Here is a 22,613-nt window from a genome sequence, read left to right as displayed (position 1 = left end):
CCCCTTCCCGACATGCGCCGTACTAGTACAGCTCTGCAGGAACTGCGTTCCCACAAACAGCAATACTAGTATGGCGCACTGATCGCGCGGCCTCACGCTAAGCGCTGCGGCGATCAAGTGCGGGTGTCAGATGTATGTGACTGCTGACACCCAGCAGCAACGCCCATGCTAGCACCGATCGTGGGCATTTAACCCTTTCTGATGCCGCTGTTAGTAGTGACAGCGATATAGAGGGCCATCTCGCAGGCAGGGGGCTCTCTGCGCTCTTCCATCAGGACAATGTGATGAGATCACATTGTCCTGATGGTCTTCATGGAGATCCCCGACCGCAAGAAGGATGCGGGGTCCTTCAGGGAAGATGGCGTATCAGTGCCTGCAGAGAGCAGGACCTTCCCTGCCTGTCAGTTGCTGGTCCGATGCATTGCAAAACATCAGATCAGCGAACTGATGTTGTACAGTGATGTCCCATACTGGAACAATTAAAAAAAGTTTAAAAAATTAAAAAGTGTAAAAATAATTTAAAAAAAAATCCTCAAATACAGAAAAAAAAAGAAACAAATATTTTTCCAATAAATACATTTATGTACAGTGGGAACAGAACGTATTCATACCCCTTTAAATTTTTCACTCTTTGTTTCATTGCAGCCATTTGGTAAATTAAAAAAAGTTCATTTTTTTCTCATTAATGTACACTCTGCACCCCATCTTGACTGAAAAAAACAGAAATGTAGTAATTTTTTCAAATTTATTTAAAAAGAAAAACTGAAATATCACATGGTCGTAAGTATTCAGACCCTTTGCTCAGTATTGAGTAGAAGTACCCTTTTGAGCTAGTACAGCCATGAGTCTTCTTGGGAATGATGCAACAAGTTTTTTACTCCTGGATTTGGGGATCCTCTGCCATTCTTCTTTGCAGATCCTCTCCAGTTCCGTCAGGTTGGATGGTGAACGCTGGTGGACAGCCACTTTCAGGTCTCTCCAGAGTTGCTCAATTGGGTTTAGGTCAGGGATCTGGCTGGGCCAGTCAAGAATGGTCACAGAGTTGCTCTGAAGTCACTCCTTTGTTATTTTAGTTGTGTGCTTAGGGTCATTGTCTTGTTGGGAGGTGAACCTCCGGCCAAGTCTGAGGTCCAGAGCACTCTGGAAGAGGTTTTCATCTAAAATATCTCTGTACTTGGCCGCATTCATGTTTACTTCTATGACAACCAGTCATCCTGTTCCTGCAGCTGAAAAACACCCCCATAGCATGATGCTGCCACCACCATGTTTAACTGTTGGGATTGTATTGGGAAGGTGATGAGCAGTGCCTGGTTTTCTCCACAAACACAGCTTAGAATTATCACCAAAAAAGTCTATCTTCACCTCATCAGACCAGAGAATCTTATTTCTCATATTCTGGGAGTCTTTCATGTGTTTTTTAGCAAACTCTATGCGGCCTTTCATATGTCTTGCACTGAGGAGAGGCTTCTGTCTGGCCACTGTGCCATAAAGGCCCGACTGGTGGAGGGCTGCAGTGATAGTTGACTTTGTGGAACTTTCTCCCATCTCCTTACTGCATCTCTGGAGCTCAGCCACAGTGATTTTTGGGTTCTTCTTTACCTCTCTCACCAAGGCTCTTCTCCCACCATTGCTCAGTTTGGCTGGACGTCCAGGTCTAGGAAGACTTCTGGTGGTCCCAAACTTCTTCCATTTAAGGATTATGGAGGCCACTGTGCTCTTATGAACCTTGAGTACTGCAGAAATTCTGTTGTAGCCTTCGCCAGATCTGTGCCTTGCCACAATTCTGCCTCTGAGCTCCTTGGCCATTTCCTTTGACCTCATGATTCTCATTTGGTCGGACATGAACTGTGAGGTCTTATATATACAGGTGTGTGCCTTTCCAAGTCAAGTCCTATCAGTTTAATTAAACACAGCTGGACTCCAATGAAGGAGTAGAACCATCTCCAGGAGGATCACAAGGAAATGGACAGCATGTGACTTAAATATGAGTGTCTGAGCAAAGGGTCTGAATACTTATGACCATGTGATATTTCAGTTTTTCTTTTTTTATTACATTTGCAAACATTTCTACATTTCTGTTTTTTTTTTCAGTCAAGATGGGGTGCAGAGTGTACATTAATGTGAAAAAAACAAACTTTTTTGAATTTACCAAATGGCTGCAATGAAACAAAGAGTGAAAGGGGTACGAATACTTTCCTTACCCACTGTAAAAAAAACAAACAATAAAAGTACACATATTTGGTATCACTGCGTCCGTAAAGACCCGCTCTAAAAAAGTGTCCCACTAGTTAACCCCTACAATGAACACCGTAAAAAATAAATAAAAAACAAGGCAAAAAACAATGCTTTATCATAATACCGCCAAACAAAAAGCGCAATAAAACGCAATCAAAAAGAAAATTTTTAATAAAAATGGTACCACTGAAAACGTCACTTTGTCCTGCAAAAAACAAGCCATCACACAGCTCAATGAGCAGAAAAGTTAAAAAGTTATAGCCCTCAGAATAAAGTGATGCAAAAATAATTATTTTATCAATAAAATAGTTTTTATTGTGTAAAAGGGCAAAAACATTAAAAAAAATAAATAAATTGGGTATCGCTGTAATCGTACTGACCCAAAGAATAAAGTTATCCTACCAATTTAACCACACACAGAACAGTGTAAAAAAACAAAAAAAAAAAGGAATTCCTGAATTGCTGGTTTTTGTTCGTTCTGTCTCCCAAAAATCGGAATAGAAAGCGATCAAAAAATGTAATTTGCCCAAAATTAGTACCAATAAAAACGACAGATCGTCTCCCAAAAAACAAGCTATAACATGATTCTGACAGCAGCCAAACATAAAAACATGATATAAATATGGTATCACTGTAATAGCAACAACCCGAAGAATAAAGATGCCTAATAAGTTATACCGCACGAGGAACAGCATAAAAAATAAATAAAGCCATTTCTTCACATGTTGTTGATTTTTTTAATTCTGCTTCCCAAAGATCACAGTAAGGCTTGGCGCACATTTATCCTGTGCTCTGTGCTGAGCACTTACATTGGGGTTTCTAAGTAAATCTCTGAAATAAGTAAATCAGGCAGAACCCTCGGCGGAAGATTCCTTATAATGAGGCCACTGTGGGCACCATTGCACCTGTGATCCCGTGGTGTCCGTCTTTTTAGCATTGCATAAAAGTGCCGTCAGCCACAGTTTTGTGCACCCCTGAAAAGGACACCGCTGAACAGAGGCCAGAAAGAGTCCAGAGTAACTCTGCTGCTTCATTATAGTGAATGGATCCATCAGGGGTTTCATCTGTCACGTCACTCAGAGATTTAGATGGAAACCCCAAAGTAAGTGCTCAGTGTAGAGCGCCGGATAAATGTGATCATAAATTCTATGTAAAATGTTCCCAATAAAAGCTTCAACTCAATCCACAAGAAAGCAAGTCCCCACTCAGATCCATCATCTGATAACGGAAATATAGGGGCTTCCATGTTACTGGTACCACAAGGCTCTAGAAAAGCAAAGCGAAATGGCTCCTAGCCCCCAATACAAATTCAGCAAATTCTCTGCTCCCAAATCCAAATGTCCCCCCCCTTCTGAGCCCCAGTGTCTCTAAACCACATTTAGTGCCCACATGTTTTGCATTTCTGTAGTAATGAGAGCCTGCCTAATTTACAGGTGCATGTCTCCAGAAACATGAGCTGGGGATAATGTACTGGTCACTACAATGTACTGGTCACTACAACGGCAGTTAGCAATTTTCACTCAGCAACATCCACTGCTGCTTGTTTCTAGAAAATACCCACAGAGTCAAAATCGGCACTACACCTGTAGATAAATTCCCAAAGGGTTATAAATTCCAAAATGGGGTCAATTGAAGGGGAGATTCTTCTTTTATAGCACATAGGGGCTCTATATATGGAATTCACAAAATATTCTAGGAAAATCTGAATTCCAGGAGGCAAATAGCATTCTGTCCCTCCCGAGTCTCTCCATATTGCTAGGTAGTACTGTACAGCCACATATGGGGTATTGCCACATTCAGTAGAAATTGTGGGACCAATTTTCATGCCATTTTTAACCATTTTCCAGTGTGAAAATGTAACACTTGAGGCTAACACACAATCTTGGTGGCAAAAATGTAAATTATTTTTTCTTTACTGCTCAATGGCATAAAAATCTGTGACACACTTGTGGTGTCAATATAATCACTGCACCCTCAGATGAATTCATTGAGAGGTTTAGATTTCAAAATGGGGTCACATATGGGGGGTTCTGCTGTGTTGGCACCTCAGGGGCTCTGTCAATGTAACATGGCACCCTCAAACAAGTGCAGCAAAATCTCCACTGTATTGTAATATGGCACTTCTTCCCTTCTGAGCTTTGCACTGTACCTCAAAAGTATTTTTCGACGACATATGGCTATCAGTAAACTCAGGAGAAATTGCACGACAAATTTTGGGGACCGTTTTCTCCTTTTGCCCTTGTGATTTTTGCAGGAAATATGTGATTTTTTTTTATCTTCACCGCTTAATATTATAAACATCTGTGAAGCACTTGGGGGTTCAAGGTGTTCAATACACATCTAAATAAGTTCCCTAAGGGGTCTAGTTTCCAAAATGGTGTCACTTGGGTGGTCTCCATTGTTTAGGCACAACAGGGGCTCTCCAAATGCGACATGGCATCTGCTAATTATTTGGACAAATTTTAAATTCAAAAACTCAAATGGCGCTCCTTCCCTTCCAAGCCCTGCAGTGCACCCAGTTGTTTTCCTTCACATATTGGGTATCTGCGCAATCAAGCAAAATTGCACAACAAATTGTGTGGAGCAATTTCTCCTGTTAGCCTTATGAAAATGCAAAATTTGGAGCTAAAAATGATTTATCTGGGAAAAATGTGAATTTTTTTAATTTCATGGCTTAACGTTATAAACTTATGTGAAGAACCTGGGGGTTCAAGGTACTCAATACACATCTAGTTAAGTTCCTTAAGGGGTCTAGTTTCCAAAATGGTGTCACTTGTGGGGTTTTTTCACAAGCCGGCGTCGAGAGGTTGGTGGAACTATGGGAGTGGACAGCAGTGAATATTAATTCTCTTTAATAGCAGGACACATATTAGGTGCAGCCACAGGGTCCTGCAGCTGCTAGGCTATCACATATGTCCGATAGGGCCATTGTAAACGTGTTTATTTTTTCCAGCAGAACAGGGGTTAATCAGCCATATTGGAAACTCCTGCATTCAGTTGTGCTCGGTTAGCCACTCCTTTTCCCTATAAAATCTGGGCTCGATTACCAAGTTCTCATCAGAGTTAACAACTGCTGCAAAACATTGGAGTGGGAGAAGTTGGTTGAGAAGAGCTGGATGAGTTTATTAGCAACTGTTGGCAAGTTTGTATGCTTGGTAATTCCTTATCCTTCCCTATTTTGCTTTCTCCCCCCTCCCTACCCACCCTGGTGAATACCTCCGTTGTGTGAGCGTATATTTTGTGTATGTGGAGTTTTCAGTTTACCCTTCGTTACCCTGTCAGGTTGGTGTACTGCGGTACACAGTAGCGCCTCTCTTCCCTGGGTGGGGGAAGAGGACAGACGAAGGGCTGTTCTATGAGTTAAGGCAAGGGTGGAGGCCCCGGCATCTTCACCATCTTATGTATCCCAGGGAACAGGGCGAGCTAGTGTTAGGGCCAGAAAAGGTGCCCCTGGTCAAAGGTCACTCGATAGATGCTATCCTGGAGTATCTAAATAAGGATAACCTACACTTATGCTCTAAAGTTTACATACCCTGGTAGAATTTTTGCTTTCGTGCCCTTTTTTCAGAGAATATGAATGATAACACCAAAACTTTTTCTCCACTCATGGTTAGTGGTTGGGTGAAGCCATTTATTGTGAAACTACTGTGTTTTCTCTTTTTAAATCATAATGACAACTCAAAACATCCAAAGACCCTGATCAAAAATACACATATCCTGGTGGTTTTGGCCTGATAACATGCACAGAAGTTGACACAAATGGGTTTAATGGCTACTAAAGGTAACATCCTCACCTGTGACCTGTTTGCTTGTAATCAGTGTGTCTGCATAAAAGCTGAGTGAGTTTCTGGGATCCAGACAGACTCTTGCATCTTTCATCCAGCCACTGACATTTCTTGATTGTGAGTCATGGGGAAAGCAAAAGAATTGTCAGCAGATCTAAGAGAAAAGGTAGTTGAACTGTATAAAAGTGCCAGGGTTGTTATTTTGGCTATGTTGCTCTCTGGTAGGAGAATAGACCTGGCGCTTGGAGTCTAGAACCAACCCCAGGAAGGATTGTTTTTCTAACAAATTTTTATTGGTTTTACAAATTTAACAAAGGTAAGGGTAAAGGGAGCCGGAAAAATAGGATACATGGGATAATAGGGAAAGAAAGGGGAAAGAAAATACAGGATTTCCATACTTTAACATACTGTAGCTTACTCAAATAGAACCAGGACAACTGTCGCTTACTCAAAAGTCAAATATGGTTCAAAAAGAAAAATAAATATGTCCTGAAAAATATATACGTCCCCCCAGGAAGGATTGTATCCTTTCCGGTGTTAGCCTTGATTTGAGGGTATTTACCTTCCAGCCTAGCTCCTTTAGGGCCACCGTCACTTCCCTCACCTGTTCTACACAGTGATTTTCCGACCTCCCGACTATAAGGAATTCGTCCAGGTACGGGATGATAATGATGTCCTGAGAACGAAGGTAGGCCATCACCTCCAATATTACCTTGGTAAACACCTTTGACGCCACAGACACACTGAATGGGAGGGCTGCATACTGGTAGTGCCTGACCTGTCTCTGGACATACAGAGCCACCCTCAGGAATTTTTGATGGTACCGATGGATTGGGATGTGGTAGCAATCCTGGAACAATAGCTTTATAGCTGTGTTCACTGACTCTATTTTGAAAGAATGATTCACAATCCATCGGTTGAGCTTCCTTAGGTTGACGACAGTCCTTAGAGAACCATCCAGCTTCTGTATCAAAAAGAGGCGGAAATAAAATCCGCTTCCTATTTCTTCCAACGGGACTTCGCGCAGAACTCGCTTTTGTACCAGTCGCAAAATCTCCGCCCCGGGTTTCAGCATGAGGGTCTCTGTCAGGACAAGAAACCCAACTGATGCGGGGGAGAGATACCGCCCTTTTAAGTTTCCTGTCCTGGCTGGGCGGATCCCTCTCTCTCAGGTGTGCCGTCATGGGTGAAGGGAAAAAAGTCCTCCTCACCAGCTGGACTGGGAGAGGGTTCCGGCACGAACGTGCTGCTGCTCTTCAGTGTGTGGAAGCTGCGTACCTCAGCCTGCTCCTGTGAGGCTGCCCGTGGGTAATGATCATGCTGCAACTACAAGCCCAACTGGCAATTAAGGGTATGTGCCCACTGCCCACGTTGCAGATTTGTGTGCAGATTCTGAAAAATCCGCAGGTAAAACGCCCTGTGTTTTACCTGCTGATTTTGTGCGGTTTTCACACCTGTGGATTCCAATTATGGAGCAGGTGTAAAACGCTGTGGAATCCGCACAAAGAATTGACATGCTGCGGAAAATAAACTGCAGCTGAATTTTCTGCAGCATGTGCACTGCAGATTTGGTTTTCCATAGGTTTACATGGTACTGTACAACGCATGGAAAACAGCTGCGAATCTGCAGCCGACTCCGCAAGGTGTGCACATAGCCTAACAGCCCGGCCATGTAAGCAGCACAGAGGAACAATGGTGCTGCCGGATGCACACACTAGGAGCCGGCTGTACAGTGATCGCTGGCTGTACAGTGACTGCCGGCTGTACACACTAGGAGCTGGCTGTTCAGTGACCGCCGGCTGTACACACTAGGAGCCGGCTGTACAGTGATCGCTGGCTGTACAGTGACTGCCGGCTGTACACACTAGGAGCCAGCTGTACAGTGACCGCCGGCTGTACACACTAGGAGCTGGCTGTACATTAAACACCGGCTGTACACACTAGGAGACGGCTGTACAGTGACTGTCGGCTGTACACACTTGGAGACGGCTGTACAGTGACCGCCGGCTGTACACACTAGGGGCCGGCTGTACAGTGACTGCCGGCTGTACACACTAGGAGCCGGCTGTACAGTGACCGCCAGCTGTACACACTAAGAGCCGGCTGTACATACTAGGAGCCGGCTGTACAGTGACTGCTAGCTGTACACACTAGGAGCCAGCTGTTCAGTGACTGCCAGCTGTACAGTGACTGCCGGCTGTACACACTAGGAGCCAGCTGTACAGTGACTGCCGGCTGTACACACTAGGAGCCGGCTGTTCAGTGACTGCCAGCTGTACACACTAGGAGACGGCTGTTCAGTGATTGCCGGCAGTACACACTAGGAGCCGGCTGTACACACTAGGAGCTGGCTGTACATTAAACACCGGCTGTACACACTAGGAGCCGGCTGTTCAGTGATTGCCGGCAGTACACACTAGGAGCAGGCTGTACAGTGACTGCCGGCTGTACACACTAGGAGCAGGCTGTACAGTGACTGCCGGCTGTACACACTAGGAGCAGGCTGTACAGTGACTGCCGGCTGTACACACTAGGAGCCAGCTGTACAGTGACTGCCGGCTGTACACACTAGGAGACGGCTGTTCAGTGATTGCCGGCAGTACACACTAGGAGCCGGCTGTACAGTGACTGCCGGCTGTACACACTAGGAGCCTGCTGTACAGTGACTGCCGGCTGTACACACTAGGAGACGGCTGTACACACTAGGAGCTGGCTGTACATTAAACACCGGCTGTACACACTAGGAGCCGGCTGTACAGTGACTGCCGGCTGTACACACTAGGAGACGGCTGTTCAGTGATTGCCGGCAGTACACACTAGGAGCAGGCTGTACAGTGACTGCCGGCTGTACACACTAGGAGCAGGCTGTACAGTGACTGCCGGCTGTACACACTAGGAGCAGGCTGTACAGTGACTGCCGGCTGTACACACTAGGAGCCAGCTGTACAGTGACTGCCGGCTGTACACACTAGGAGACGGCTGTTCAGTGATTGCCGGCAGTACACACTAGGAGCCGGCTGTACAGTGACTGCCGGCTGTACACACTAGGAGCCTGCTGTACAGTGACTGCCGGCTGTACACACTAGGAGACGGCTGTTCAGTGATTGCCGGCAGTACACACTAGGAGCAGGCTGTACAGTGACTGCCGGCTGTACACACTAGGAGCAGGCTGTATAGTGACTGCCGGCTGTACACACTAGGAGCAGGCTGTACAGTGACTGCCGGCTGTACACACTAGGAGCCAGCTGTACAGTGACTGCCGGCTGTACACACTAGGAGACGGCTGTTCAGTGATTGCCGGCAGTACACACTAGGAGCCGGCTGTACACACTAGGAGCTGGCTGTACATTAAACACCGGCTGTACACACTAGGAGCCGGCTGTACAGTGACCGCCAGCTGTACACACTAGGGGCAGGCTGTACAGTGACCGCCAGCTGTACACACTAGGGGCAGGCTGTACAGTGACCGCCAGCTGTACACACTAGGGGCAGGCTGTACAGTGACCGCCAGCTGTACACACTAGGGGCAGGCTGTACAGTGACCGCCAGCTGTACACACTAGGGGCAGGCTGTACAGTGACCGCCAGCTGTACACACTAGGGGCAGGCTGTACAGTGACCGCCAGCTGTACACACTAGGGGCAGGCTGCACAGTGACCGCTGGCTGTACACACTAGGAGCCGGCTGTACAGTGACTGCTAGCTGTACACACTAGGAGTCGGCTGCACAGTGACCGCTGGCTGTACACACTAGGAGCCGGCTGTACAGTGACTGCTAGCTGTACACACTAGGAGTCGGCTGTACAGTGACTGTCGGCTGTACACACTAGGAGCCGGCTGTACAGTGACCGCTGGCTGCACACACTAGGTACAGTGATTGCGGATTGCACACGCTCGGAGCCTGTTTGGTGATAACTCACCTAGGAATTTGACAAGAGAGTGAGAAAGTTGCCGGCGCACAGTCCGTTTTCCCGGGGGGCGGGGATGCGGGAGGAGCTTTGGCGGGAAGGCGGAGTGCAGTGTGGAGGGCGCTCCTCCGCAGCGTGGCTCTGTGGCGGGGATGTCTCTACTCCGGGACTTGTAGTTTGGAGCCTCTCGTCATTATTGAGGTGCTCTGCTGAGCCGACCGTCCACCGGGAGCTGCGAGCAGACGGACAGTCCGGACATAGTGACTGCTGCACAGGGAGGACAACACACGGACTGCTGGCCCTCCGAGCCATGGCTACTTCACCGTGCAGCAGCAGTGGGGTCTCCTCGTCCTCCTCCTCGGGCTTCAGCATGGACAGTGGACTGGAAATCAAAACCAAATCAGTGGAGCAGACCCTCGTCCCCCTCATCTCTCAGGTATGGTGCGCACTACAGAGCCTGCCAACTGCGGAGAGCCCGGCTGTGCCAGGGGGAAAGTCTCTGCCCTCATTGTGTCCTGTGCGGGGGACTCCATAGATCGTGTGCGGTAGCGGCTATGGGCTCCGCACAGCCCCTGATATACCGCGGTGTGTGCTATAGCGATGTCTGTATGTCACAGTTATACACAGTCAGTCCTCTGATATACAGCTGTGTGTACGGTAATGATGTCACTGACAGTATATACAGTCAGTCCTCTGATATACAGCTGTGTGCGGTAGTGATGTCTCTATGACATAGTATGTGCAGTCAGTCCCCTGATATACAGCTGTGTGTGCAGTAGTGATGGCACTATTACATAGTGTATACAGTCAGTCCCCTGATATACAGCTGTGTGTGCGGTAGTGATGGCACTCTTACATAGTGTATACAGTCAGTCCCCTGATATACAGCTGTTTGTACGGTAGTGATGGCTCTATTACATAGTGTATACAGTCAGTCCCCTGATATACAGCTGTGTGCGGTAATGATGTCTCTATGACATAGTATGTGCAGTCAGTCCCCTGATATACAGCAGTGTGTACGGTAGTGATGTCACTGTGACATAGTGTATACACTCCTCTGATATACAGCTGTGTGTGCGGTAGTGATGGCACTATTACATAGTGTATACAGTCAGTCCCCTGATATACCGCTGTGTGTACGGTAGTGATGGCACTATTACATAGTGTATACAGTCAGTCCCCTGATATACAGCTGTGTGTACGGTAGTGATGTCACTGTGACAGTGTATACAGTCACTCCCCTGATATACAGCTCTGTACTGTAGTGATGTCTGTATGTAATAGTGTATACAGTCACTCCTCTGATATACAGCTGTGTATGGTAATGATGTCATTATGACATAGTATATGAAGTCAGTTCTCTGATATACAGCTGTGTGTACTGTAGTGATGTCACTATGACATAGTATATGCAGTCAGTCCTCTGATATACAGCAGTGTGTACGGTAGTGATGTCACTATGGCATAGTGTATATACAGTCAGTCCCCTGATATACCGCTGTGTGTACTTAGTGATGTCACTATTACATAGTCTATACAGTCAGTCCCCTGTTACACAGCTGTATGTGTACTAGTCATGTCACTGTGGCATAGCATATACTGGCAGTCCCCTGTTATACAGTTGTTTATCAGTGAGGTAGTATACTGATGTATACATATATCCACAGTTGGTCCTGTTACCCTGTTATACAGCAGTGTATGTGCCTAGCAGGGCGATGTTACAGTGTGACATACATGAGATGTTTGTACCATGGCGATATTAATTTATGACATAAATACAAGCAACCCGTATGCCCAGTGACGAAGTGTATATACTCTGTAGTCTGGGGATGCCATGGTGGGACATTAGTAGCATTTACTCTCTGTTATCAGTTGTTTATATATGTATTACTATATCTGATGCATAGTATTATTACTCTACATCACACATAGGTCCCAAAGTCATCTGTTATACAGCGGTGCATATGTTTAGCATCGTGATGACATTGAATAACACACACATTTGATCTCTTGTCAGCCTCCTGTTATACAGCTGTATAGTACGGTGATGTTACAGTATGACATGCAAAGGAAATAGTCAGTCCCTGTTATACAGCTGTGTATGTGTAGTATGGTTGTTACAGTATGACACAGGCTGTACAGTCAGGCCCCTGTTTATACAGCCGTACATGTGTAGTATGGTGATGGTACAGGATGACACAGGCTATACAGTCAGTCCCCTGTTATACAGCTGTGTATGTGTAGTATGGTGATGTTACAGTATGCCATAGGCAATACAGTCAGTCCTCTGTATACAGCTGTATGTGTGTAGTATGGTGATGTTACAATATGACACAGTGCTATACATTCAGTCCCCTGTTATACAGCTGTGTACAGTATGTGTAGTATGGTGATGTTACAGGATGACACAGGCTATACAGTCTGTCCCTTGTTATACAGCTGTGTATGTGTAGTATGGTGATGTTACAGTAAGACACAGGCTATACTGTCAGTCCCATGATATACAGCTGTGTATGTGTAGTATGGTAATGTTACAGTAAGACACAGGCTGTACAGTCAGTCCCCTGTTATACAGCTGTGTATGTGTAGTATGGTTATGTTACAGTAAGACACAGGCTATACTGTCAGTCCCATGATATACAGCTGTGTATGTGTAGTATGGTGATGTTACAGTAAGACACAGGCTATACATTCAGTCCCCTGTTATACAGCTGTGTATATGTAGTATGGTGATGTTACAGGATGACACGGGGTATACAGTCAGTCCCCTGTTATACAGCTGTGTGTGTAGTATGGTGATGTTACAGTATGACACGGGGTATACATTCAGTCCCCTGTTATACAGCTGTGTATGTGTAGTATGGTGATGTTAAAGGATGGCATGGACAGGATATAAAAAGAAAACAATAAAACCCAATGTAGGATCCCAGAGAAATATAATTAGAATAATATAAAATATAATAAGACAAAATATAATAAAAATGCCTTTATTAAATATTATCTGGCAAACGGTAAGAGTAGTACAATGTGCCCGTACTTGGAAAAAGCAGCAAGACAGTAATAATTTAAGAATACATAATGTTTGACCCTTCAAATAGACGAACAATAATACATTTATTATTGGTCACAAAAAACTCTATTGCCTTTTATTGGAAAAGCCAGATCGTCCCTTCTATAAAGGATATTATAGATAGAATGATGCTACATAAAACATTTGAATTTAAATTAGCGATGGTTAATGTTTGCTTTGATAAATATGCCAAAAAAATGGCATAGATGGTTGGAACTATTTCCTTAAAAGATTGAAAATGTATTTCAAATGTTAACATTTTATGTAATTCAATACGTTAGGAAATGCGGATGCAATAAATTAGTTATAATTGTCCTCTGTTTCCCCTCCCTTTTTCCATTGCCATTCTTTTCCCTCCTTTCCCCATCCCATTCTTTCTTTGCCCACTAGTTTATCATTTATAAAAGTTAATAACGTTCTTTGGAAAAAAAATACATGATGTTAATACAAATAGGAAATAAAAACAAAAGGGGCTGGCCAAAAGGGTGCAAAAAATAAAATTAAAGATCATATGAGGTATTGTACAACTATCATACCAAATGAAGCTATAGTGTGCATATACAATTTGTCTGAAAAAAAATTATATATATATATATATATATATATATATATATATATATATATATATATATATATATACAATGAACACCAATCAATATTTACTGAGCGCAATATACAAAAAGTGCATTGTGCAATGTAAAAAATATATATGACAAAAATAGTAAGTAAGGGAAACAAATCTATATGATGACACTATAGTCAAGAAAGGTGCAGGGGAGCAAAGTGGAGGTAATATACGCATATATTTACTGCATAAATATATTAATATATATTAAGTGCGCACACTAAGACCAAAACATTATGCATAAGGTTAAAAGATGGTGTATACCTTTAAGGCCCGCCACTCCAAGTACAACGCACCCCACTTTAGAAGTATAATATAGTAATGGCAATTGAACTTTTGGCCCAGAGAATTTAAGAGTTACGGTACATTTCCTTTAGGAATGTGCAGTGATTAATCTCATAGGTACCATGTGTGGTTTTCTGAATTGGACCTGTTTTTTGGACAGGAGGCATCCTCATCAACTTTTTGAAATTATTGTTTGAATTTTGTATCATAAATAAAGTATTCATTCTTAGTCATTCCTTTGTCTGTCCAGCATGTTGGATGGTTTGGTTTACATCATAGGTCATAGTGGAATGTGATTTTTTTTTTTTTTTTTTAATTTTTTTTTTGGTAGAATTTATTTGGACCAATATGTATACGTAATGCTCTAAATGGAGCCTGAAAACACACATCTAAAAGGCAAAGTTACGTTGTTGGGTGCAGAAAACCAGCGTTACTGCTAAAAAGAACAAAGCTTTTTCAAATCTGCATGAACAACTTATATTAAAAAGAGAAAACACCTAGTAATCTGCTCTGATCAGTGCATTTTTTTAACGTATTTTGGTGTTGACACCTGCTGGGAAACGGCAGCATTTTTGGCCTGAGTTTTGTATTTTATTATTATTATTAATATTATTATAGCACCATTTATTCCATGGCGCTTTACATATGAGATTATTTTATTTACTGGTGGCAGTTGTCATACAAATAGCTAAATAGCCAAACCATCATGGTTTATACAGCTGTTTTTTTTATATAGTTATAAATATGCGTAAATCATACGCAGACTGGCATAATGTAAAACATTCGGTGCCGAGAGGAAGTTGTACATGAAGTAACTCGTGATCCAGCTCTATAGATTTCTTTTCTTAGAAATTGGGCAATCCATTCATTGTTCTCAGTTCCCCGTTATCTGTAATAAACAATGACTGTATCCACATTTCCTGACATGGAGAAGGAATGCTGAATAATAGCTATATTAGCAGTCTAGCCAATATTTTATGCAATAACTTAATGGTAAGTGTCAACTATTATAAAGAAGAAGTGTTAACATACAACCAAGTATCACAATAGTTATGGCTACAAGACTGAGCTCTGACACACTTAAAGGGGTATTACCATCTTGGACATATATGCCATAAATGTCTGATAATGCAGGACCAACCTCTGCTATGTGAAGACTAGTGGTCCCCCCAGTCATGGATGTGCTGTTGAGGGGGCTACAGGCATCCTCCCATTAGAAAATAAACCTAATGCTGCTCCCATTTTTTCCATAGATGTGGGTATCAGAGGATGGACATGAATCTTTCAGACATAATATATATCTGTAGAGGGTCATATGTGCAAGATATGCCCTTACTGCCTGGTAATGAGTCCCACCTCTGTGACCTGCTCCTATCTAGAGTGTAGGGGTCACGGACCCCTGGCTGACCATTGCTGTCACACTTGTGGCTATCTCTGCTTCTTTAGGAGTTCTGTAAATAGCCGGCTGTTTTTTTAAACTGCTGTATAAGTGAATAAGGAGAGCCATGTTGCATGTCCACCCTTTCCTTCACGATGGCCGTGAGATAATGGTTCTGGCTCCCTTTTTTATAGTTGTGGGGCTTTCAGTTGTATGAAGAATAGGACTTCTTGAGTTGAAAGACCTAGAGGTTGGAGCTGCACGTCTCAGACATTTATGGCTTATTCACATGACATGCCACAAATGTCTGATAGGTGCAGATCTCTGAAAACTCTCTGACATGGGAATACACTTTTTTTTTTTTTTTTTTACGTTTCCATTCTCAGGCCAATTTACCCGAACTGAATACAGTGATATTTAGAGACTGCTGAATACACAATTATTCTTGAGGAAACTTGAGGCTCTCTTTCTAAACTGGTTTTGGGGGAAAAAATAGAAATTCCTGTGCCCCTTCTACACCTCGCTCTTATGTAATGTGGGGGAAATGTAGAGTAGTTAATGTTTTCATTAAGAAAGGAATAGCTGGCAGTTTTGTGAAAAATGGCTTCCTTGTAACTGGAGCCTGTAATAAAAATGCATATTTCCTACTTAATTCTCGCATAAAGCTTTTATTGCAGAACTATCTTGCAGTTAAATCACATTGTAATGGGCTTTAAGTGACATTCCCTCCAGGACAAGGGTTGCCTGGAAGAAGTGTGTGGATCTGTAGGGTGTGTGAAAGAACTTTGTGCTATAGCCGCTTTTCAGAGGAAATCACTGATTAACACGTTCACACACTTGTAGCAGTCACATCCTAGATCTCATACTTGTGTCTGAGACCAGACAGAACCTATAAACTAGGGGAAGGATGACTGGCCCTATGCTTATAAATGGAACGAGGGCTCAGAGTGAATATTTAGGCGAGCATACCCAAAATAGGTAAGAGGGCTGGAATAAATTCTGGGACGCTGTATAGAAAAGCTTCCTTGCTACCATGTATAGAAATCTTTCCATTGGTTACTTTATTCATAGATACAATCACGATTTTGTAGGAACCGGGGCCTTTAATTCAAAGTCATTTAGAGAAGATGAAGAAAGCTTTCCTTCCTGAGTTGGTATTGTACACTGATACAGTGTTATTCTTTCTCAGGACGTTAAGATAAGGTATAATACTTCGGGATTTAGATGTTTTACCCCCAGCAGTTCGCCCCCGGGTACATTTACTTCACCTGTGGGAAGTTATACCATCCAGCTGCCATACCATCACCCCAGAGTACCCCTTTAAGCAGCGTCAGTCCCTACTGACCGAATACCACAGGTGGCGTCATGAACAAACTTTATTCTTAAACTCCATTTAAAGACCTTTCCCTTTACTTGGGCGCCCAGGGCCACGGACCGTGTCGCAGCCACCATGATGTCCCCTTCAAGTACCGGACCCGGTACAGAGTACCCCACTGCCCTGGCGAGTGACTCGATTTGACGTCACGAACAGGATGTACCCGGGGGGCGAACTGCTGGGGGCGAAACATCCTATAACCTAATACAGGTCCTTCTCAAAAAATTAGCATATAGTGTTAAATTTCATTATTTACCATAATGTAATGATTACAATTAAACTTTCATATATTATAGATTCATTATCCACCAACTGAAATTTGTCAGGTCTTTTATTGTTTTAATACTGATGATTTTGGCATACAACTCCTGATAACCCAAAAAACCTGTCTCAATAAATTAGCATATTTCAACCGTCCAATCAAATAAAAGTGTTTTTTAATAACAAACAAAAAAACCATCAAATAATAATGTTCAGTTATGCACTCAATACTTGGTCGGGAATCCTTTGGCAGAAATGACTGCTTCAATGCGGCGTGGCATGGAGGCAATCAGCCTGTGACACTGCTGAGATGTTATGGAGGCCCAGGATGCTTCAATAGCGGCCTTAAGCTCATCCAGAGTGTTGGGTCTTGCGTCTCTCAACTTTCTCTTCACAATATCCCACAGATTCTCTATGGGGTTCAGGTCAGGAGAGTTGGCAGGCCAATTGAGCACAGTAATACCATGGTCAGTAAACCATTTACCAGTGGTTTTGGCACTGTGAGCAGGTGCCAGGAAGCATGAAGTGCTCCAAAATCTCCTGATAGCTAGCTGCATTGACCCTGCCCTTGATGAAACACAGTGGACCAACACCAGCAGCTGACATGGCACCCCACACCATCACTGACTGGGTACTTGACACTGGACTTCAGGCATTTTGGCATTTCCTTCTCCCCAGTCTTCCTCCAGACTCTGGCACCTTGATTTCCGAATGACATACAAAATTTGCTTTCATCAGAAAAAAGTACTTGGGACCACTTAGCAACAGTCCAGTGCTGCTTCTCTGTAGCCCAGGTCAGGCGCTTCTGCCGCTGTTTATGGTTCAAAAGTGGCTTTACCTGGGGAATGCGGCACCTGTAGCCCATTTCCTGCACACGCCTGTGCACGGTGGCTCTGGATGTTTCCACACCAGACTCAGTCCACTGCTTCCTCAGGTTCCCCAAGGTCTGGAATCGGTCCTTCTCCACAATCTTCCTCAGGGTCCGGTCACCTCTTCTCGTTGTACAGCGTTTTCTGCCACATTGTTTCCTTCCAACAGACTTACCATTGAGGTGCCTTGATACAGCACTCTGGGAACAGCCTATTTGTTGAGAAATTTCTTTCTGGGTCTTACCCTCTTGCTTGAGGGTGTCAATGATGGCCTTCTTGACATCTGTCAGGTTGCTAGTCTTACCCATGATGGGGGTTTTGAGTAATGAACCAGGCAGGGAGTTTTTAAAAGCCTCAGGTATCTTTTGCATGTGTTTAGAGTTAATTAGTTGATTCAGAAGATTAGGGTAATAGGTCGTTTAGAGAACCTTTTCTTGATATGCTAATTTATTGAGACAGGTTTTTTGGGTTATCAGGAGTTGTAGGCCAAAATCATCAGTATTAAAACAATAAAAGACCTGACAAATTTCAGTTGGTGGATAATGAATCTATAATATATGAAAGTTTAATTGTAATCATTACATTATGGTAAATAATGAAATTTAACACTATATGCTAATTTTTTGAGAAGGACCTGTACTTCATACTGCACATATGCTTTAAGCTCGGCCAAGTGAAATGGGTGAGTCCTCAATTTGTTTATTGACAATAAACTACGATTGTGTGTGCAGAATATATATTTTACTTTATACGTCCAAACTGGGCTTCATAGATGAAGAGGTTCATTGACTTATCAAGAAGTTATACCAACTTGATAACTAGGGTTTGTGGGCACCATTGGTTAAAAACAAACAAACAAACAAAAAAACCTTATTTGGTGTGATCTTATACATTGCTTAAAGGGATATTCCCATCTCCAAGGTCCTATTCCAGTATGTAGAAGGGACAATAATATTAGCAATGACATCCAAATAGAAATGTACTATAGTGCTTCTGATAAGCCATGTCTCTTACCCCATGTGCAGGGCATTGCAATAGCTTAAGGTATCCATGATTACTACCATTCGTATAGTGACAGTGGATAGTGGTCGTAACCATGGCTACCTAACTACTGCAATGCCATGCCCATGGAGACACCGACATAGTGAATCAAGAGAACTATACTACATTTATACTTGCAGGTATTTGCTAAAATTATTATTACATCTACTACATATTGGATTAGGTTCTTGGAGATGGGAATACTCCTTGAAATTAGAGCTGTTGTCCAATTACACGTAACTGCAGATGTTACTTCTTTACCCCATATATGTTGTATTGTACTGTTAATGTACTCCCATCAACCACAGTTGTGCCACAATTGCAGAATACAAGTCTGTGTAGACAGAATCCTAGTATAGTACTGTTCAGTGGTAATACTGCCCTGTGATGTAAACCCGAGTATTACCTGAGACATGCTGACTGACCTTTCTATAGAAAAGATGTAATGACCTGATCAACGATATGCTGACATCCCAGGAGATATGGTCAAGACTTTGGTCTGAGGACTTACGAATCCGTGTTGGACGGATTCATAAAAAGCATGTATTGAAATCTATAGACTCATACTTTACCTGATGGCAGAAAATAAAATAAATAACCCTCTGCTCACCTTCTAAGGCCGGATGCACCCGATCCGGAAGTGGCAGCGCATATTCACAGCATCCAAAGTGCTGCCATCTATTGAGCACAGGTGAATCCGCATGTTATCACTGAACCGTTCGGATTCACCGCGTCCCACAAGATAAATTGACATGCTGCGGTTTGAATAGATATGCCGCATATCCGTGGGTGAGCCGCGGGCGTCTGTGGATGCATAGTGGGCATGGGATTTCTTGAAATCCCATCTACTCTGCTGTAACATCAGGACGCTGTGGGCTTGATGCTGCACGAGTACACAGCGTCCAACCCGCAGTGTTTACTGATCGCAGGCACATACTCTAAATTGTAAATCCAGGGTCGCTCTTGGGCCCCCACTGGTTTTGGTAATGACAAACAAAGTAGTTAAAGGGAATCTATCACCCCAAAAATCTTATATGAGCTAAGGCCACCGGCATCAGGGGCTTATCTACATACAGCATTCTGTAATGCTGTAGATAAGCCCCCCCGATGTATCCTGAAAGATAAGAAAAACAAGTTAGATTATACTTGCTCAGGGGCGGTCCCACTGCGGTCCGGTCCGATGGGTGTTGCGGTCTGGGTCCGGCGCCTCCTAGCTTCATACGATGACGTCCTCTTCTTGTCTTCACGCTGCGGCTGCGGCGTACTTTGTCTGCCCTGTTGAGGAGAGAGCAAAGTACTGCAGTGCGCAGGCGCCGGGAAAGGTCAGAGAGGCCCAGCACCTGTGCACTGCAGTACTTTGCTCTGCCCTCAACAAGGCAGACAAAGTACGCCTGTGCAGAAGCCGCGGCAGGAAGACAAGAATAGGACGTCATTGTATGAAGCTAGGAGGCCCCAGACCGGACCGCCCCCCCTGGGTGAGTATAATATAACCTGTTTTTCTTATCTTTCAGGTTACATTGGGGGCTTATCTACAGCATTACAGAATGCATTACAGAATGCTGTAGATAAGCCCCTGATGCCGGTGGCCTTAGCTCATAAACGATTTTTGGCTTGACACATTCCCTTTAAGGTGTCACACTGTAGGCTTGATACTAGTGATAATGGTGGGAGTGTTATTGTGTGATGAGACCACTTACCTTTTCTGTGAACTGCCGCACCTTCCCCTCCTGGTCATGTAACTGATTAGGTTGGGATGAATGGGCTGGTGTGCTGGGATAACATGCTTGTGTTGAGCAGCACACGTATTATTCCAGCACACCAGCGATCCATGCACTGATTTTGGTGACCGGTTCATGCAGCTTTACATTGACTACACTCCTCTTGTTGGAATTGCTGAACTATGCTAGACTGCAATGTCTGATATTGTTTGTGCACATGCCCCTTTAAAGGGAATCTGTCAGCAAGACCCTGCAGGTCTCTGAAAGCTACTGTAAATCCATTGACAACTTTATCTCCCCTATTTGTTGCTTAATTTCCAAGAAATCTGTATTTTATTTAATAAGGAAATGCAGTGTTGCGTGCTTCAAGTATGACAGAGCCCTTGAGACTCAGCAGGTTTTCCCCCATCCCAGCACCAGAGTCATAAGCTTGATTGATAGCTCACTGATTTCTTGGCCTCCTCACAGACTATGACCTCTTATTCAAGTTATTGAGGCTGGTAGTAGGAAGGAAAAGGACCTAAGGAGGCAGAAAATCATTAAGTGCGGTCATGCCCATAGCACTTAACACCTAATTTGCAGGTGAATTAAAACAGTGATTTCTTGAGAAGGCAGCAACAGATAGGAGATGTAGAAGTGTTGATAGATTAAGCTTTCAAACACCTGCATGCCCCTAGATGCGGTTTAGGGGATTGTTTAAAATAAAAATGATTATTACTTACCCTATAGTGATGAAGTGCCAAGAATTCACTCATGACTACTACAGCCAATCACTAGCTGGAGGGAGATTTTCTAAGAGTGCACATTTCTTGCCATACAGTGCATGTTGATTAAAAGGGTTGTCTACTACTAGGATGACCCCTTCTTAAACCAAATGTTCGGCCCCAATAAAATAATAATAAAGCCTATACTCGTCTCCCGTCCCTGCAAAGTGTCAGCACTCGCTCGCCTCTGGACTGTGATGTGGTGTTGTGACACTTGACGCTGGCATCCAATCTGCGCTGGCGTCAGTTTCTGCCTTCGGACAAACTGAACAAGAAGAGGAATATGGGGATGAGCTGCAGCCCAGACTACCTCTTCATATTCGGGGTGGGACTGTAGGCAGAGTCTGATGTTCCTGCCCTAGGCCAGAGAAATGCCCCCAAGCACAGATATGGTCCTCATCATAGAGACCGACTGTTTGAGCTTCGGGGCGTCCTGTGGGCAGGTCTCTCCTTAGAAGTTTATAGAAAGTGAGTTGTGCGTTACAAATTTAAAAAAAAAATGAAATAACTTTGGAAACGTTTGAACTTAGCCATACGACACCATAAGTAAAACTACTGTAGACGTGATGTCGGTATATGATCCTGTGATTTTAATGTTACACGACACACAAGCTGCCCAACTCTATGATTTTTTCCATAGGGCAGGAACTCTTTTGTCCTTCTTCACACACTGCAGATTTGTTCAGTAATTTTCAATCAGTACTTAGAAGCCACATTGAGGAGTGGATGCAAATCTGAAAACTAGAAGTCTTTCTCTTGTATTCCCCTATGTTTAGTATCCATACATGCAGTATTTAGCATTGTACATAGATGTGAGACAGCTCTGCTGTTATGGCTAATATCTCAGTATATTGTCTTTGATTCCATAGGTTACCATTCCGTTTCAGGCCCGTAGTATGGTTTGTAAGCTGTGCCTTCTCATTCTATAAGATGTCACTGGCTGTTCACTAGGTCTTGGGATACAATGTTTCCCTGAGCCAGTGGTCCTGTCCAGGGCTGCTTGTATTGCGGGGGCTATATTCCAGTAATGGGTCCATGAAGAGTTATGACATCTCCAGGGCCAGGATAAATCTCCCATGTCTCTGGATTGTCATGCTGCTCCTTGGGATAGCGAAACATTAGAATGATTTTTGAGGAGGGAGAGTTGACAAAGCTGAAGGCACTTTCATTTCTATAATTCTGATTGGATGATGTATTTTCTCCTGCGCCCGTAACGCCTATACTTAGGGTGTTACTATTACTGAGGGCTATCAGGTTGTCAGGAATGTTCTGCAGGCACCTAGCACACTGAGCCTGTACTA

The 22,613-nt window shown here is 43.7% G+C and overlaps 1 protein-coding gene across 1 annotated transcript in view; it reads left to right on the top strand.

The window, feature by feature from the left end:
* The first annotated feature begins 9,978 nt into the window (after positions 1 to 9,978).
* CTNNAL1 (catenin alpha like 1) overlaps positions 9,979 to 22,613 on the top strand; it is a 382,380-nt gene continuing 369,745 nt past the window's right edge. Inside the window, exon 1 of the mRNA XM_077269686.1 lies at positions 9,979 to 10,362. Within this exon, the coding sequence (XP_077125801.1) occupies positions 10,003 to 10,362 (360 nt within the window). The 5' untranslated portion in view covers positions 9,979 to 10,002. The remainder of the gene's footprint in view (positions 10,363 to 22,613) is intronic.

The sequence above is a fragment of the Ranitomeya variabilis genome, chromosome 6, assembly GCF_051348905.1.
Source record: "Ranitomeya variabilis isolate aRanVar5 chromosome 6, aRanVar5.hap1, whole genome shotgun sequence".
In the NCBI taxonomy this organism is placed as follows: Eukaryota; Metazoa; Chordata; class Amphibia; order Anura; family Dendrobatidae; genus Ranitomeya; species Ranitomeya variabilis.
The sequence above is the reverse complement of the archived record's forward strand: the minus strand, read 5'-3'. Positions and strand labels throughout refer to the sequence as shown.